This window comes from Sorex fumeus, unplaced genomic scaffold (genome assembly GCF_029834395.1).
Source record: "Sorex fumeus unplaced genomic scaffold, SorFum_2.1 ptg000072l, whole genome shotgun sequence".
NCBI classification, from domain to species: Eukaryota; Metazoa; Chordata; class Mammalia; order Eulipotyphla; family Soricidae; genus Sorex; species Sorex fumeus.
The window spans coordinates 49,976,139-49,996,586 of NW_026606129.1; the positions used below are offsets into that span (position 1 = coordinate 49,976,139).

General features: G+C 45.3%; 1 protein-coding gene across 5 annotated transcripts in view; it reads right to left on the minus strand.

Moving 5' to 3' along the window:
- QRICH1 (glutamine rich 1) overlaps positions 1-20,448 on the minus strand; it is a 52,364-nt gene that overhangs the window by 18,313 nt on the left and 13,603 nt on the right. For all 5 annotated transcript variants that reach the window (XM_056129168.1, XM_056129171.1, XM_056129169.1 and 2 more), the window contains one exon: positions 5,541-6,575. In XM_056129168.1, coding sequence (XP_055985143.1) covers positions 5,541-6,575 — 1,035 coding nt within the window. The remainder of the gene's footprint in view (positions 1-5,540; positions 6,576-20,448) is intronic.

Consider the following 20,448-nt stretch of genomic DNA (forward strand, 5'->3'; position numbering starts at 1 on the left):
ATGTGTACATCAAACTATCCGTAACAGTATTATAAATCACAGTACTTTGGTAAAATTAGAAAACAATAAAAGAAAACCAATGATTTAAAGTATGCTAGAAACCTTGGCACCAGAAAAAAATCTCTCAGGGAAAATTGGAGAGAGAGTAGAATAGATCAAGTGCTTGACTTGCAAGGGGTCAATCCCAGCACACCAGGAGTAATGCTAGAGTGTTTCAAAAAACAAAAAACAAAGAAACCGCCTGGGGCCAAAGTGATAGTACAGCAGGTAGGGCACTTGCCTCCATGCTACTAACCAGGGCTCATCCTGGCATCCCATATGATTCCTGGGGAGCCACCAGGAGTGATTGCTGAGTACAGAGCCAGGAGAAAGATCTAAGCAATGCTGGGTGTGGTCCAAAAAACAATAAAAAACAACAACAAAAAAACCCCACAAAAAACACAAATTCTTAGGGACAGAGGACTAGAATAAGCTTTAAGAAACATCAACATGGGGGTGGGGGGACCAATAGTACAGAGAGTAGGGCATGTGCCTTGCACATGATGGCCTATCCGGGCTCAATTCCCAGCATCCCATATGGTCCCCTGAGCACCACCAGGAATTTCTGAGTGTATGAGCAAGGAGTAACCTCTGAGCATAGCTGGGTGTGACCCAAAAAGAAAGAAAAAAAAACAACCAAAGAAACATCAACACATATGGTTCAGATACATAGGTGAGGTAAAGTTAAGTCTTCTTAAAGGGAAAAAAGAATCAAGGATTGGGAGAGATATAGTATAGGAGTTAAGATGTTACTTTGCATGCAGCTGACCCAGGTTGAAATCCCTGCATGACACATGACCCCCAGAGCAGAATCCAGAGCCAGGTATAACCCTGAACCAGGGGTGACCCAAAAATCAACAAACGAACCAAAAAAATAGAATCTAAAGTCCAGAGGGCTTTCAAGACAACCAGTATGGTGTTCTCTATCATGTGGTGCTATATGTGCAATTGAAAACCTACCAGATGAATCTGATCACTGCAAGGTCAGATCCTCTCTGATCTTGACAAGTGATAACTTATTCCTGAGAGTCAAAGGAAAAACTTATTAGAAAGAGAGCCAATGTTGGAGGGAGGCTGCAACCATAAAGCTAGTTTTAAAAAGAAATACGGTGTTCATGAAAGATAGACAGGGGGCTGAAGCGATAGCACAGTGGATAGAGTGTTTGCCTTGCACATGGCCGACCCAGGTTCGACTCCCAGCATCTCATATGGTCCCCCAAGCACCGCTAGGAGTGATTCCTGAGTGCATGAGCCAGGAGTAACCCCTGTGCATCGCCAGGTGTGACCCCCCCCAAAAAAAAAGGGATTGTGGGAGAGGAATTAGAACAGGGAGCAAAGGAGTTGTCTTCCCAACTTGAACCACTGAGCTTGATTTAATATGTTAAAAGAAATATTACCAGGGCTGGAGCAATAGCACAGCGGATAGGGCATTTGCCTTGCATGCAGCCGACCCGGATTCGATTCCCAGCATCCCATATGGTCCCCCAAGTACTGCCAGGAGTAATTCCTGCATGCAGAGCCAGGAGTAATTACTCCTGAGCATTGCTGGGTGTGACCCAAAAAGAAAAAAAAAAGGGTAATCAAGTACAGGTGTATAGAGTTGATTGCCTATAGGAGAAGCTAGCCAGAAGACAATGGGGCTCCGTGTTTTGCTTACCGGGCTGGAACTCAACAGACCACCTGCTCTCTTAGGTGTAATGGTCTCGCTGCAGGCAAGGCCTTTTTTGGTGCTCATTGGTCTCTAACTTGTATATCTGAATCCTCCATTGGGAGATATTTTCTAGAGTATATTTAAGTAGACCCATATTCTTCAGGGATTTATGTCTCCTTTGGGAAAGCCTTATAGTGACTTGTGTCAAGTATTATTACCAGAAAGAAAAATAGGGAGATTAAAAAGTTACTTTGTTATGCTTTCCTTATCACCTCTGAGCTCAGGAGTTGTTGCGAGATAGAAATGAATAAAAATAATAAACGATCACAATGCCTAAAATAAAATAAAAAGAAAAAAACCAATGAAAAAAAAGAATAACTGGATGACAGTCTTAGAGCACACACAGTCTGTGGGAAAGATAATTGTGTTGTGATTTGAGTTGAACCCTTGGGTGAGCTGATGGTAAGTGCTGTGTCTTTACATCTGTCTACCTTTTTTTTTCCCTTTTTGGGTCACACCCGGCGATGCACGGGGTTATTCCTGGCTCATGCACTCAGGAATCACTTCTGGCGGTGCTTGGGGGACCATATGGATGCTCAGAATTGAACCTGGGTCAGCCACATGCAAGGCAAATGTCCTACCAACTGTACTATCGCTCCAGCCCTGCCCACAATCCTTTTTATGTCCTGCGTCAGTTCCCTACATCCCAGATACTATTTTAGTATTCAGGCCATAGAAATATATACTAAAGATTTTTCCCATGAAGATGCCTTTCCTACATATCAAAATCTCGAAGTCTACATTTTTACTCCCCAAATTATCTATAAGCCACTATAAAGCAATGAGTGTTTTGTTCTATTTATAGGGCTAAAACTGAATATTTAATAGGACCATAACAAGTTGCTATCTTTAAAGATTCTATATTACCGTCACTACATATTACTGCCTCGAAGGAACCAACTGGTCAGTCACTGCCTAACTAGTCATTTATGGTTTAAGCTTATGAGAGTGGTCCCTAGTCTAACAGTGCCTTGTTTGTGCTAGCTCCCACACATGCATTCCCAGGAACCACTACCCTTTGAAGAACACCGCCTTCAGCAGCCCAAGAGAACAGAGACTTTAAAGATTTGGTTGAAAAAGACCACAAACTTACTACCAGACAGACCACCAACCTCAAAAGTGGAATCTACCCACAATTCTGTGGCAGTCTTTCTTTTTTGGGGGGCGAGGGGGTGTACACCCAGTGATGCTCAGGGGTTACTATTACTTCTGCACTTGGAGATTACTCCTGGCAATGCCTAGGGGACCATATGGAATGCTGGGATGTCAGGGATTGAATCTGGGTCAGCCATATGCAAGGCAAAAGTCCTACCCACTGTACTACCGCTCTGGCCCCTGTGACAGTCAGTCTTGAGAACAATTAGCACTGTCCTCCCATTGTTCATCCATTTGCTTGAGCGGGCACCAGTAACATCTCCATTGTGAGTTGTCTTGTTACTCTTTTTGGCATATTGAATAAGCCACGGGGAGCTTGACAGGCTCTGCCATGGGGGCGGGATACTCAGTAGCTTGCCAGACTCTCCAAGAGGGATGGAGGAATTGAACCTGGGTCGGCTGCATGCAAGGCAAACACCCTACTCACTGTGCTTTTGCTCCAGCCCGTGCTATCGCTCCAGCCCAATAAGAAGTATAAATGACAAGAGCAAAGCTAAATTTTTTTGGGGGGAGGGGGGAGAAGGTGTCACACCTGGCAATACTCAAGCATTACTTCTGGCTCTGCACTCAGAAATTACCCTGATGATGCTTGGGGGACTATATAGGATGACAGAGATTGAAGCCGGGAATGCAGCATGCAAGGGAAGCACCCTGCATGCTATGCTATCTCTCCAGCCCCAGACCAATAATTTTAAAGTTAAAATTTTAACAGAGATCTGAGAATGTAGCTCATTAGTAAAGCACTGCTTTATATATATGAGAGTTTTGATTTTGGTTTCCAAGTATTACAGGGTACTCCAAGCTGAGAGCAACCCCAAGCACTGTACCTGGGAGCCTAAAGTATGTCCCAAGACATCTATTTTTGTAAATGTTCTGCAGATCTAAACTTATTTCATATTTTAAAAATATCTTGGGGGGGGGGGCGCACCAGAGTGAGAATATAGCGACGAGGGCATTTGCTTTGTATACAACCAATCTAGGTTCAATCCTCAGCATCCCATATGGTCCCCTGCGCACTGCATGGACTGATTCTTGAATGCAGAGCCAGGAGTACCGACAGGTGTGCCCCCAAACAAAAACTTTGGGACTGGACATGTTGGTGAAGGTGCTTGCCTTGCCATGTGACCATCCCTTAGTTCAATTCCTGGTACCACATATTGTCACCAAAGCCAAACTAGCCAGTCAGGAGTGATTTCTGGGTGTACAGCCATGAATCACTGAGCATTGCTGGGTGTGACCCAAAAAAAACAAAAGGGAAAGTACAGCAGGTAGGGCTACTGCCTTGCACACAGGCCGACCTGGGTTGGATTCTGGCATCCCATATGGTTCCCTGAGCCCTATAAGGAGTGACTGATCCCTGAGCACAAAGCCAGGAGTAATCCCTGAACACCACCAGGTATGACCAAAAAACCAACAACAAAAAAACCCCCAAACCTTTCAGGACTACAGCAGTAATATAGCAGGTAAGGTACTTGCCTTGCACACGGCCAAACCAGTTTCTAAGCCTAGCATCAAATATGGTACTCTGAGTACCACCAGGAGTGATATCTGAGCACAATCAGGAGCAAGCCCTGAGCACCACAAGGTGTGGTGTCAAAACAAACTGAAAGGAAAAAACAACACAAAACCCTCCCACCAAAAAAGAAAACTTAAAAAAAAAAAAAAATTCCAAAAAGCCGTCATACCAAAAAACTCAATTAACCAAGGTTTAACTATTTTTAGGAAATATAAAATATTTTGGAAAGACCCACCACTTACATAGCTTAGTCAAGACAACCAAAAGTGACACATCTTGTTTTATTGTTTTTGTGTCACATTCAGCAATGCTCAGGGTTCAATCCCAGGCATTTCATGTGGTCACTTGAGCACTGCCAAGAGTACTTCTGAGAGCAAAGTCAGGAGTAACCGTTAAGCATCATGAGGTGTGGCACCAAAACAAACAAAAAGTTATAAACAAGGCCAGAAAAATAGCTCCAAAAAAAAGTTTTGTATGAGTATTGCTAGATATAGCCCCCAAGGAAAACAAAATTACGCGAAGGCGCAAAGACTCAATGGACTGAAGTGATGTTTTGCATGCTGAAGGCCTGGGTTTGAGCTCCAACACTGCATGATCCCCAGAGGACCACCAGGTATGGCTCAAAAACAAGAAAAAAAAGAAAGGAAGGAGGGAAGGAGTTAGAAAGAAAGGAAGACAGCTTTTCAACTGTACTGAGTTTACAGTTTACAGTCTGTGTTCTAAAAGATAGGAGTTCCAGTGGGTTCAATAATTTGTGCTAGAGAAAGTAGTTCATGCGATACAGTTAACACTTGGGAGTGCCTGACAGTCTCTACCTAGAATTTAACTATTTCTAAAGTAAGATTACAAAAAAAAAAATCAGGAATATATCCCCCAAACAGTTAATGGTCATCTCCATCTTCCAAGAACCGGGTTAGAACTATTTCATAACTTGACCTGTTGCTTCTGTCTCCCTTTCCCCACCCTGACTAAGTCATCAAATACTATACTACTCTATACTACTACAAGACTAACATCATTACAGTAAACAAGCCAAAGACACCAGAGGTTGCCAGGCAAGTTTCTGTGTTGCACTGGGCCCTGCGGGAGCAAACTGCCCTGTAGATAGGAGTCACTTACTGAGCAAGTAACCTGAAGCTGCTGCTGCTGCTGCTGCTGCTGTGGTGGCGTCTGTTCCTGGGGGGTTTGCTGTTGTGGCTGTTGCTGGGGGTCCCATATATGGACAGTCTGAGCTGTATTCTGGTATGTGCCTGCCACAGCCTGCACAGCCACTGGAATGTGGATGTTGCCATTCATGAACTGTGCTGGAAAGAGAGAGTTTGCGAGGGTCTGCACTACCTCTTCATGGGAGTTTTTCACTACAGACGTGGTGCCCACCATCTTCTCCTTGTCATCCTCCAGCTTTACAGCTGCCAGGGCTGTGGGTGAGCTACTGACGTGAACTGCGTTGTAGGCTTCCTGGGGAATGGCAATGTGGGTAATGCTCTGCTGCTGAGGGTCCCCCCGGGGCTGGGCAGAGTAAACAGGGATGGTCCAGGTTTCTCCTGTAGGGCTAGTAATGGTCCCAGTGGCACTGTACAGGTGGGCACTGTCTACTGTCAGTAAGTCTGGCCTCAAAGACACGTAACTCTGCTGCTGGCCCTGTGGAATGGCCAGCACGGTGGCCACCGGTTGCCCTGAGATGGCGTAGGACACAGTGATGGGCATGTCCACTTTGCGCTTCTTCACTGGCTGAAGGACACTGGCTGTGCCAACCCGCCGCTCCCCTTCCCGGGGTGAGCCCTGCTGGGATGGTGGTGGGGAAAGAGCACCCACGGTCTGGATTTGGATTTGTTGACCCCCAGCAAGAGACTGGCCAGCCACCAGCTGAGCCTGAATCTGCTGATGTGGGATGTGCTCCTCAGGGATCTCTGCAGCTTGGATCTGTTGAGCCGCCTGTACATGCTGAACCTGTATCTGGGCTGCCTGCAGTTGCGAGGGGCTGGGGCTCTGCAGAGACGGGGTCTGGATGGAGGGGGCTGCCGGCTGTGGTGCTTGGCCTTGGATCTGCACCTGGACTTGGATAGGCTGCTCAGCAGGCTGATGAACGGTGAGCTGAGGAGAGAGCTGTTGAGCCAAGACCTGCTGCGGAGACTGCTGTACCTGCACCTGTACCTGCAAGAAAAAGATGCACCACTGAGTGAACGAGGCAATATGAAGAATCCAGCCTGCTTGCCTTGCATGTAGCTGACTCGGGTCAGATCCCAGGCATCCCATACAGTCTTCCAAACCCTAGCAGGAATGACTCCTGAGTGAAGAGCCAGAGTAAGCCCTGAGCACAAGCAGGTTTACCCACCCCCAAAGCAAGCCCCCTTTCCAAAGTGATTATCTAAAAGTTTAAGACATGATTTTACCAGTTTTAGTAAAAGCAGCAAAAGACAGGCTACAGCAATAGTACACTGGGTAGGGCACTGCTTGCCTCACACACAACTGACCCAGGTTCGATCCCTAGCACCCAACATAGTCCCCTGAGCCCAAACAGGTGTGACCCCTGAGCTCAGAGCTAGGAGTAAGCCCTAAGCACAGCTAGAGTGGCCACAAAACAAAACAAACAAAAAGGGAAAAAAAGGAGAAATAATCCAATCCAAATGCCCACCAAGTGATAAATGGATTTAAAAAGAAGTGTAATATATCCACAAAATAAATCACTTAGAAAATAAAAGGAGGGGCCAGAGTGATAGTCCAGCAGGTGGAGAGTTTGCCTTGAACAGGACCAACCCAAGTTCAAACCCTGGCATTCCATATGGTCTCCAAAAGGAGTAATTTCTGAGTGCAGAGCATGGAGTAACCCCTGAACACTGTCAGAGGTGACCCAAAAAGAACAAAAATAAATATTAAATTTTAAAAAATAAAATGCTGGGACATGTTACAACATAAATGAACCTTAAAAGCATCCGATGTAATCAGTCACAGGAGACCAAATATTGCATGATTCCATAATATCAAAAACAGGCAAATCTGGAGCCAGAGAGATAACAATGCTGGTAAGACATTTGTCTTGCAACTGCAGTTCCAACTCTGCCATCCCATATGGACTCGAGTCCTACCAGAAGTGACCCCTAAAAATAGTATGCTCTACCCCCCAAAACAGACAAATTTATAGGAACAGATTAACATATGTCTATGAATAGGAGGCTGGGAAAAATATGAAGTAATTGCTAATTGGTTTAGGATATCTTTTGGAGTAAGAGTTCTAAAAGTAATGCAGTAATAATTGTACAACTACAAACCACTGAACTACTGCAGTTAAGAGGGGAGAAGGAGCTTTAGGTCCCACCTGGTGGTACTCAGGGCTTGCCCCATGGTTTTGTTCTCAGGAATGACTCCTGGTAGTGCTCAGGGGCACTATGTAGCAACCAGGTGTCTGCCACATGCAAGGCAAGCACCTTAACCAATCTCTTTGGCACTCTGAACTGTGTTTAAAAAAAAAAAAAAGACTCCTGGGGCTGGAGCAGTAGCAGAGCGGGTAGAGCGTTTGCCTTGCATGCGGCCGACCCGGGTTCAATTCCCAGCTTCCCATATGGTCCCCTGAGCACTGCCAGGGGTAATTTCTGAGCACAGAGCCAGGAGTAACCCCTGTGGATCGCTGGGTGTGACCCAAAAAGCAAAAAAAAAAAAAAAAAAAAAAAAAGACTTCTTCTGCAGAAGAACCACACCTAGCAATGCTCAAGCGTTACTCATGGTTGTTGGCTCCGGAATTACTCCTGCTGGTGCTCAGGGACCATGCTGGGTGCCAGGGATGTAACCCTGGCTGGCTGTGAGCGAGACAAACACCCTACCTGCTGTATTACTCTGGCTCCAGCACTACATAATATAAATAAGTGAATTAATGATATGAGTGCTGAAATTTTAACAAACTTTTTTTTTTCACTTTTTAAAAATAATTTTATTTATTGAATCACCGTGAGAGCAGCTACAAAGCTTTCAGGTCTGTCTCGCTCATACAACACCCGTACCTTTACCAGTGCCCATTCTCCACCACCAAAAGCCCCAGTATATCCCCATCCCACACCCTCCTCCTACCTGTGGGTCAGATTATTTCTACATTACTCTCTCTCTACTTTGAGCACATTCAACATTTGACACCAGACCCACCATTATTATTTGGGATTTTACCCAACACTCAGATCTGCTGAAAAGGACACAGCAGGCAATTCGTTTTCTATTGCTGGTTAAGAATAACATATGATGTCGTGTGACTGTAGCAGTGGCTGAGCGATTTTGAAATTCTGAAATTTTAACAATTAAATGTGGAGGGATTTCTGCCCAAACCTGCTGAGTTCCGAGATTTGTTCCAGAGTCTCTGGTATCATGGCCGTTAAGCAGCTTGAGCAGGAGCCAGAAAGGCCACTGATGGGTAGCGACTCGGGGTCTCGTTGGGACGGGGAGGAAAGGGCTGGCTCCACCCCCATCCCGCGAGGCCCCGTGTTTCTTGTCACTGAGGGCCCAAACCAGACTGTCTAGTGGCCGCTGGAGGATGGCGGCCACCAAGCCGCCTGGGGGAGCAGGTGGAGGGACAACACCCTTTCCCCCTGGGGTGGCCCAGCGATAGTAACCTACTGCAGGGTCCAGACGCATTTCTGCCAAAAGCCACTGGGTTCTGAGATTTCTTTCTGAGTCTCTTGGATCATGGCTGTTAAGCAGCTTAATCAGGAGCCAGAGAGGCCGTTCATGGCCAATGACTTGGGGTCTCATTGGGGTATGGACGAAAGGGCCAGCTCCACCCCCATCCCGTGAGGTCCCACGTGCAACAAACCTTTTAATTTGTAAAACAAAAGGGTAAGGAGATTGTGTAAAAAGATATGCTTGGATCACAGATTTGAATTCACACTGTAATTTCCTTACTGTGATTTCTCTAAGCTTTAGTATCCTTTGATAGCATCCTAATGAAAAAAAGAATACATGTCAGGGATATAGATTAATGATAGAGTACTTACCTATGTATGAGAGACACCCAACATTCTAGTCTCAGGATCAAAAATAAGAGGTGGGGGCTGAGAGGGGAAGGACATCTCTCTCTCTCTAGCATTGTTAGAACACAAAATATTATTCAATGACAGACTTTATTTTTTAGTTTGATTTTGGTGCCACACCCAGCAATGCTCAAGACTTACTCCTGGCTCTGCATTCAGGGATTATTCCTAAGGGGGCTGGGGCTCAGGGGACTATACAGGGTACCCTTGATTTCACTGAATGGCATCTCATGTCCTCAGAGACTGAGAGGATGTGATCCCTGAAAGCAGAGCCAGAGTATTGAGCACAATCAGATATGGCTTCAAAACAAAAAAATTGAAAAGTGTGCCTAAGAATGAACAACAGATCATTAACTGTTGGAAACAAATTTTCCAATAGAAAAGAAATGTCAAAGAGATATCTGCTCTCTCTACTACTCCATGTAGCAATACTGTTTGAATGTCAAATATGGAAACAACCTCAATGCCCACTGATGTATGAATGAATAAAGAAATAGTTATGGAAGATATGTACAACAGAATACTATTTGATCATAAAAAGAAGGAAACCCTACCATTTGCAAAAATATGGATGGATCTTGAAGGCACTACACTAAGTGAAATAAGTCAGAGAAAAAGACATGTGGAGTTACTTATATGTGGACTCTCAAAAAAAGGGGGGGAGGGTGATGCCAAGGAGATAGCTCAAAGGGCAGAGGGATATTTTGCATTTGAGTAGCCTCAAGTTTGATCCCAGCACTAGTACCCTGAGAACTGGAGTAGCCAGGAGTAACTTCCAATAACCCCGGATATGGCCCCAAAACAAGTTAAAAAACAAACACACATAAATCCATCCTCAAGAGAGAGAGAGAGAGAGAGAGAGAGAGAGAGAGAGAGAGAGAGAGAGAGAACAAAGACAAAGATCAGATTTGCAGAGCTGATGGTTAGAGGGAGAAAACTTGAATGGATATGGTCAAAAGGTACAAACTTCCAATTAGTAGACAAATAACAGGGATATAATATACAGCAGGATTATAGTTATAGCTAACCATGTGTCTTAAGAGTTAGTACTGAATGAAAGGTACTAATCATAAATCTGGAGAGCCAGAGAAATAGTAATAAAGTTAAGCCACATGCTCTGTACAGAGTAAGCTGCAGTTTGATCCCCGGCACCACATGATTCCATGAGAATTGCTGGGTGCAGCCCTGGTAATCCGAGGCATCCCAAGGCCCGAGTAGCACCACAACCTTGGGTCCTAGCATTCAACTAGGGACCAGTTGGCCAATCACTGGGAGGGAGGACCGCAAGACTTCTGATTATGCTGTACTGTTTGGGAGATTAAAGAAAAAAAAAAACCTAAATCCTGGACCAGCAAGATATAATTCAATGAGCTGAAGTGCAATGCACATTTTGCATGCAGTAAGCTCCTATCTAATCTACCCCAGTAAAACCAGGAGCAAGCCTTAGCACTGAACTGGGAGTAGCATTCTAAGCACAGCAGGCATGGTACCAAAACAAACAAATCCTGAGTTATCACACAAAGAATTTTTCCCTTTTCCATTTTGGGTATATTTATGAGATAGTGATATTCATGTATTCCATAATACATGCACTGTAGCACTGTTCTCCCATTGTTCATCGATTTGCTCGAGCGGGCCCACTAATGGTCTCCATCGTGAGACCTGTTGCTACTGTTTTTTGGCATATTGAATACGTCACAGGTAGCTTGCCAGGCTTTGCCGTGCGGGCAAGATACTGTCAGTAGCTTACCGGGCTCTCCGAGAGAGGCGGAGAAATCGAACTTTGGGACAGTCGCCTGCAAGGCAAATGCCCTATCAATTAATATATATGTATATCTTTTGCGCTATATGTCAATTTCCTCTAAAGCTAGAGGGCAGGACAAAGAGCAGGTAAAGCCTTGCACACAGCTGACCGGGACTGAATCTCTGGCACCACATATAATCCCAAGCCCACCAGAGTGATCCCTGAGGGAAAAGGCAGGAGTAAGACCTGAGCACTGTTAGATGTGCCCTCAAAACATAAAAACAAATTAGAAAATAAAGACATACAAATGCACAGAGCTAAATTCAGACCAACCTAAACAGAACTGGAGGGTGGGAGGAGTCACTTTCAGTTTAAAAAATCATGCAGTTGTTTCAAATACGTATTTAAAAATTGATAACCACAGGAACCATAGACATGGCTCAATGACAGTGCAGGAGCGGAAGAGAGAGGAAGAAATCACAAATCAGTAAACTTTACTGGACTTAGTAGAACAATGAGAAACCTGTAAGCTAACATATCTTAACCACCTCTTTTAGCAATGTAAGCATTACTGAAGCTTAAAAGTATCTAATACCATTTCTGAATTTTGTTTTTGACTGAAGTGTGAAATCAGTATTTAATTTAAAGGAAAATAAACTGGGTTAATTGTTATATCAAACTCAAGGCACCATGTATGTAAAGCATGCACATGCTCTACACAGAGCTACAGTTCTTTCTTCTTCTTCTTCTTCTTTTATTTTGCTTTTTGGGTCACACCCGGCGATGCACAGGGGTTTACTCCTGGCTCATGCACTCAGGAATTACTCCTGGCGGTGCTCGGGGGACCATACGGGATACTGGGAATTGAACCTGGGTCGGCCGCGTGTAAGACAAACGCCCTACCCACTATGCTATTGCTCCAGCCCCAGTTCTTTCTTCTAAACAACAAATTTATTTATTTTTATTTTGGGGACACACTTGGTGGTGCTCAGTCAAACTTATGTAACACCAGTATTCAAAAAATTATTCTAGGGGTCAGAGAGATAGTACAATGAGTATGGCACTTGCTTTGCAGGCAGCCAACCCAAGTTCAATTCCCAGCACTCCATATGGTGTCCAGCACCCACCTCCCCACCCCCCACCAGGGTAGTTATTTCTGAGTATGAGGCAAGGAGTAACTACTGAGCATCATTGGTTATGGCACAAAAAAACAAAATACATAAATATAATTACCATGTGCTGTGCTAGGGAGGGGCTGGAGCGACAGCACAGCAGTAGGGTGTTTGCCTTACAAGCGGCAAACATGGCCAACCCGAGTTCGATTCCTCCGCCCCTCTCAGAGAGCCCGGCAAGCTACTGACAGTATCTCGCCCGCACGGCAGAGCCTGGCAAGCTACCCGTGACGTATTCGATATGCCAAACACAGTAACAACAAGTCTCATGAATGGAGATGTTACTGGGCCCGCTTGAGCAAATCGATGAACAACGGGAGGACTGTGACTGACTGTGACTGTGCTAGGTAGATGGCCCATGGGTAAGGGTCACATGTTTTACACGCACAAGAACTGAATTCAGTCCCTGAGTACAGGCTCTTTACAGCATTGGAGGTATGTGACAGCATCCATGTGTAAAATTTGTAAAATAAGGATTTTAACTGCTTCTTTTTCCTTTTTAAAAGAGGTTATTAGTGCTGAAAAGGTAATCCTCACAGGCTGTGTACAAATTTTTCATGAGAGAGGCCCAGATTCAATCCCTAGTATCACATGGTCTCCCAAGCACAACTGAAAGCAACTCCCAAAGCATAGGGCTGGGAATAACTGCTGAGTATGGCTTTAAAACAAAAAACAAAACAACAAGAGGCTATCAGGAATTTTATATTATAACTGGCTTATACTATTTTATTTCTAAGTATCACCAAGGAGGAAATGCTGAGAATAGAGCACAGTTTATCAGAATAGAATCCAAGTAGGTAAGGAATCAGAGTTCTTAGAATGCAAAGCTACCTGAACTTTTAAAAACAGCAAAACTTTAATAATCTTGTTAAGAATTTTGCTGTTCAAATAAAGCTCTTCAGAAATACAAACAGACATAAATGGAAGTAAAATCAGGAGAAACAGGAGGACACCAGGTAGGGTGCTTGCCTTACATGTGGTTGACCCAGGTTCAATCCCCAGCACCCCATATGGTCTCCCAAGCACTGCCAGAGTAATTCCAGAGTGCAGAGCCAGAAGTCCCTGAGCATCGTCAGGTGTGTTCCTTCACCCCCAAAAAATAACCAGGAAAGAGATTTAAATATGGATAAAAGACTAGACACACAGGCTGGAGTGATAGTACAGCAGGTAGGGCGCCTGCCGTGCTGGATGCCTGGCACATCATATGGTCCCATAAGCCCTGCCAGGAGTAACCCCTTAGCAAAGAATCAGGAGTTACGCACTGAGCACTGTCAGTTATGGCCCAAAACAGAAAAATAGAAACAAGAACAAACAGAAACAAAGAGAAAGACTCAACACAAAGGGCCAATCAAGAAATTGTACCAAATTTGGTCAGGATCCTAATCAATCCACAAAGCCCAATGAAAGAAAAACTGATTTTAGTCCTGATTTTTACTGTAAATCTATGCTTGCCGAATTGAGTGCTGCACCCCACCGGCCAGAAACCAGAATCACTTTCCTAGCTTCTCCTGCAGCTGGAGCACAGGCACGTGACCAGACTTCTCAAATTAGACACACTGCATGAAATCTGGTATCGGAAGGAAACAACACAGGAAGCAGGAACTACAACCTCCATTTTCTGGTCAGAGTGGAGGAATCTTGCAGAAATAAAGCAAAAATTAGAACATCTACTTCATGGTGTAGCAAAAAGGATCTGTCAAATCAGACTCTGACACTGTGACTTGAGTCCTGTTTCTGCTGTGCAGCCTCAAAGACCCATTCTCTGGTCTTCCCATAATTTTTTTGAGCCAGTAAGTACTAACTTTTAGTGAATTCTTTCTCTGAATAACCTAGGGAGAGGAAAGGGTATACCTATGATATTTATAACTAAAATACCCAAATGGATACAAAACAAAGTACACCAAGTTGAAAACTTGTACACACAGGGAGAGGAGGATGTTCACAGAGAGGTGCCAGAGATCTAAATAGAATCTAAAACCATATACATCTGTATGTCTACATATAACTCAAAAGAGAAAAAAAAAGGCAGAAGAGCAGGGGAATGTCCGTCAGCAGCAGAGGATCTGTTTGTGTGAGGCTCTGGGTTTAACCCCCAGAATAACTACAAAAACAGAAAGTTAAAAATGGCAAAATTTCGACTCAGTGGTAGTACTTTTTTATGCAAGCTTGTCAGCATACTTTGCAAATGTTTGGACCTCACCTGCAGCCCAATATAAGAATAGCACTAATGAGGAGAACAATAGCAGCAACTACGGTTATTATTTTTTGCAGGTTTAAAATGTCAGGCAGTGTTCTTATTTGGACTTAGTCATTGTCACTGTCCTCCCGTTCATTGATTTGCTCGAGCGGGCCCAGTAACATTGTGAGACTTCTGTCACTGTGTTTGGCATATCGAATATGTCATGGGTAGCTTGCCAAGCAGGCAAAATACTCTCGGTAGCCTGCCGGGCTCTACAAGAGAGGCGGAGGAATCAAAGGCAGAGGAATCAAACTCGGGTCGGCCTGGTCAGCTGTGTGTAAGGCAAATGCCCTACCTGCTGTACTATGGCTCCTGCCCTTGGACTTAGTATTTTATATAATACTCAAAGTAGCTACAATGTAAATATTTTTATTTCTAATTTTCAGACAAGACATGAACTAAAAATGAATGTCATCTCTCTAAAATTGTATATTAAGGGCCTGAAGCAATAATACAGTGAACAGGGTGCTTGCCTTGCACACGGCTGTCCCAGGTTCGATTCCCAGCATGCCATGTGGTTCCCCATGCACCACCAGGAGTAATTTCTGAGTGCAGAGTCAGAAGTAACCCAAGCATCGCAGGTATGGCCCTACCAACAACAACAACAACAGAAAATCTATCTAGAGGTCAGACAGAGAATAGGAGGTTAAGGCACTTTCCTTGTATGTACACAACCAAGGTTTGATTCCCCAACCCCACTTTAATGTCCCCCAACTGGCAGGATTCCTGAACATAGAGCCAGGAGTAAGACCTGAGCACTGCTGGGTGTGGTCCCAACTCAACCCCATCCCCCACCCAACAAAAAGGTTTTTTAATTAAAGATGACACATCTAAAGTGGAGGTAGTGTCGGTCACTAGTGTCGGTAGTGACCTCCACTACCCAGCCGTCGCCACACTCCAGGATGCTTTCCGGACCCGCGTGGCAGCTCCTGCCGAGACTCACGCACGACTGAAGACCCACAGAACAAGATAAGCAGAACTCTCTGAGACCTTGAACTCCAGGCTCAAAGGACCCAGGGACAGAAATTCTCTGCTTGCTCCCACCAACCACAGGTGACAAAGGGATTATAATCAGGAGCCCCACCCTATCCTGCCCTGTCTGCTTCCACCAACCACCAGAGACCCAGAGATTGGATTGCGCACAGAAGACCCACCCTACCCCTAAGAAGACCCACCCTACCTCTAAGAAGACCCACCCTACCCCTAAGAAGACCCACCCTACCCCTACCGGACCAGATAGATACCTCAGTGGCAGACCTCCTCGAAGCGGCCACACATTATTAGACACTAAACACCCATCTTCCGGAATTGCCGTACCATATTTGATAGGGTTCAAATATGGTAACACCTACGAGGGCGATTAGAGGTCACCCCAAAAGCCTCTATCCCTCTCGAAAAGACTGGCAAGCTACCGAGAGTATTCCGCCCGCACGGAAGAGCCTGGCAAGCTATCCGTTGTGTATTCGATATGCCAAAACCAGTAATTACAATGGGTCTCATTCACCTGACCCTGAAGGCTTCACCAACATGGCAGCATTGAGAAGGATGAGAAAGGAGAGGCCGATAAAATCTCAAGGCCGAACTAGGCTGCCACAACGAAGGAAGACAAAAATGATCGTCTGTACTTTCAATGCACGTATGCTAGCATCAGATGCATCCATCAAGGACCTGATGGTACAAGCGCGAAAGATCAAGTACGACATCATTGGTCTGACTGAGACAAGAAGGCACCAATCTCATCATGCCGTTTTCGACACTGGAGAAGAATTGCTCCTCGGAACATGCGATAAAAGAGGTGTTGGAGGCGTTGGTGTCCTTGTCAACACAAACTTGGCCATGAGCATTGATTCATTCGAATGCCTAACAACCCGAATCAGACTTTTACATTTGAATAGATGTGGCTCACTGCCGGCAGTTTCTATCTTCATTGTCTACGCACCAACATCTAATTATGATGAAGGAGAAATTGAGAAGTTCTACATGGAGCTGGAGAAGTTCTATAAAGAAGACCACACCTTCTACAAGATCATTGTGGGTGATTTTAATGCCAAGATAGGACCAAGAAGATCAGCTGAAGAACTTCATATCGGGATCCATGGCCTAGAACGGAACGAACAGGATGAGAGACTGTCTGAATTCATCATGTCGTCCAAGACCATACATGGTAACTCACAGTTCCAGAAGGCCGAATCTAAACGTTGGACCTGGGAGTCTCCCGGTGGACGATTCCACAACGAAATAGACCACATCATATTCAATCGACAGTTTTGCCTGACCGATGTCGCTGTTGTCCCAAAATTCTGAACGGGATCGGACCACCATCTCCTTCGTGCAAATTTCTACTTCACAGAGCAGGGAGAAAGGGCTGCAAAGTTTAAAAAGAGAACTCCCAGAACGACCACCAACTGGGAGCTCTTTGGCACTATTGCAGCAACATGGGAAGATGCCACTGTTGACAACATGGACGAGGAATATGATCGACTGGTTCAGCACCTCCATGAATGTGTGAGGAACGCCAAGAGAGAGATAGCCACAAAAAACCGCCTGTCTTCGAAAACTCTTGAGCTTATTTGCCAACGTGGCTTGGCGCATGCCTCAGGCAACCGCAAGGGAACGTCCGAGCTCGCAAAGCAGTGCAGAGATGTGATCAAGGAAGACCTCAAAGAGAGAAGAGCAGAAGTGCTGGTAGATGCTGCAGAAGCGGGGAAAAGTATTCGTAAAGCCCGCTTGTCCTTCGCCAACTACAAGACCAAGATGACTGCTCTCCGACATCCTGATGGATCTATCACATCCTCCAGAATGGCAATGGAGAAGATTATCCATGACTTCTACTCAAATCTCTTCGATAGCCATGTCCACTTGCCGACATACCAAATTCCACAGGATGGATATGTCATTCCCAATGTTCTCCCTTCCGAAATCCGACACGCCATTTCATCAGTAAAGAAATGAACAGCACCCGGCCCAGACAAGGTCAGACCTGAACACCTGAAGAACCTGCCCTCAGTACTTATCAATATGCTGGCTCGGCTCTTCACACGCTACCTGTCTGAATGCAAGGTTCCGTCCCAATGGAAAACCAGCAAGACTGTACTACTGTTCAAGAAGGGAGACATCAATGACATTGGCAATTATCGCCCAATCTGCCTACTGTCTGTCATCTACAAGTTGTTCACTCGAGTCATCCTAAATAGGATTGGCAGAACACTAGATGAAGGACAACCATGCGAGCAAGCCGAGGTCCGCAAAGGATTCAGCACCATCGACCATATCCACACGATAACCAAGCTCATTGAGGTTTCTCGGGAGTTCAAGATGCCGCTCTGCTTAACGTTCATTGATTTAAAGAAGGCCTTTGATTCTGTGGAGACGGAAGCGGTCATTGAAGCCCTAGCCAATCAGGGCATTCAAGCTCAATACATCAAGATCCTCCGTGAGCTGTATTATGGATTCACTACCAGGATCTCACCATTCTACAAAGAAGTAATCATTGATGTCAAGAGAGGGGTTCAGCAGGGTGATACCATTTCACCGAAATTCTTCAGTGCCCCCCTCGAGAACATCACGCGACGACTGAAATGGGAAGGAATGGGAGTGAAGATAGATGGTAGGCAATTACACCACCTCCGCTTCGCTAATGACATTGTTTTAATAACACCAAACATCAGCCAAGCGGCACAAATGCTGGCCGACTTCGACCGTGAGAGTGGGAAAAGTCGGACTACAGCTGAATCTTATGAAGACAATATTTATGAGAAACAGCCTCGTTCCTGACGCCCCATTCGCTCTCAACGGAACGACCATCTCCGAATGCAACAGCTATGTGTACCTAGGTCAAGAAGCCAACATGACAAATGACCTGGCACCTGAGCTGTGCAGGAGGAAGAGAGCGGCTTGGAACGCCTTCAAGAGCGTCGAAGAAATAGCTAGCTATGAGGACGAAGAACCTCCGGCTCCGGGCACATCTCTTTGATTCCACTGTTCTTCCTGCATTAACATACGCCTCAGAGACCTGGGCCCTACGCAAACAGGATGAGAACGCTATTCTGGTCTCCCAAAGAGGAATTTAAAGAGCTATGCTTGGAATATCACATTTCACTCATATGAGAGAAAGAATCCGGAGTTCCGACCTCCACTGATGGTCAAGAATCAGGGACGTTGTCTCGTTTGCCAAGGTGTCAAAAATCAGATGGGCTGGTCATGTAATGAGATTTAAAGACGACCGCTGGACTAGAGCTGTTACCGACTGGATTCCACGGGATGCCAAAAGACCGCATGGACGCCCACCTACCAGATGGTTAGACTTCTTCATCAAGATCATGAACGATCGGTTTGAGGCTCTTCATGTTCCTAGAGCGAACAGACGCCATTGGGCTACACTAGCACGCGACAGGGACAAATGGAGATGTTGCTGGCACCCGCTCAAGCAAACTGACAATTAACGGGAAGTCAAGTGATCAAGTGATATCTAAAGTACCTGGAACACTATGTGCTCAGATTTGTCAAAAGGCAAATTTTGACTTCTGATTACCTCCTTCTTCAATCTCAAAAATTCTACATTGTGGTGACAGATTAGAAATGACAGGGCCTCTTTCCTCCCCGCCCCAATGAGACCCTGAGTCGCAGCCCACGAATGGCCTCTCTGGCTCCTGATCAAGCTGCTTAACAGCCATGATCCTAGAGACTCAGAAACAAATCCTGGAACCCAGCAGCTTTTGGCAGAAATGCACCCGGTCCCCACAGTAGGTTACCGATGCCGGGACACCCCAAGTGGGAATAGGTTTCGTGCCTTGGCCTGTTCCCCCTGGTGGCTCGGTGGCCGCCCAGTGGCCGCCATTCTCCAGAGGCCATTGGGATAGTCAGGTTTGGGCCCACAGTGACAAGACACGCAGGGCCTCACGGGATGGGGGTGGAACCAGCCCTTTCCTCCTGGTCCCAACAAAATTCCGAGTTGCCGTTCACGAACAGCCTCTCTGGGTTCCTGATCAAGCTGCTTAACAGCCATGATCCAAGAGACTCAGGAACAAATTTCGGAACCCAGCAGTTTTTGGCAGAAATTTCTCCAGACTTAACTTTTAAAATTTCGGAATTCCAAAATTGTGCGGGCACTGCTGCAGTCGCGCGACAGCATATGTTATTCAAACCAGCAATAGAAAACAAATTATCTACGGTTGCCTTTTCGGCAGATCTGAGTGTTGGGGTAAAATCCGTAATAATAATGGTGGGTCTGGTGTCAAAATATTGGATGTAATCAAAGTAGAGAGTAACGTGGAAATCATCTGCCCCACAGATAGGGGGAGGGTGTGGGATGGCGGGTATACTGGGGTTTTTGGTGGTGGAAAATGGGCACTGGTGAAGGGACGGGTGTTTCATCAATGTATGACCAAGACTTGAACCCAAAAGCTTTGTAACTGCTCTCACGGTTATTCAATAAATAAATTTATAAAAACAAAGCAAAAAAAAAGTAAGGTGGAGTTCATGTCCAATTCAATCAGCCTAATTAATGGCTCAATTATTGGCAATACTCCTACACTAAAAAAAGGGCCAAAAAGATAGTATAGTGAGTAGGGTGCTTGACTGTCATGTAGTCAACCCAGGACAGGTTCCTGGCACCCCATATGGTATTCCAGCCTACCATGAATAATCTCTGAGTGCAGAACCAGGAGTAAGCCCGAGTACCAATGGGTGTGGCACAAAAACAGAACACACAGAACAAAGAAACCATCCCAACATGAAAGGAATGTGAAATAGCAAGAGGACAAGGGACAAAATGGGATTACAAGGATAAAAAGCACTTTGAACCACTGACACCTTGAGATCTTCACCTCTCAAAACAAAAGCAGCATTTAAGTGCTCTTAC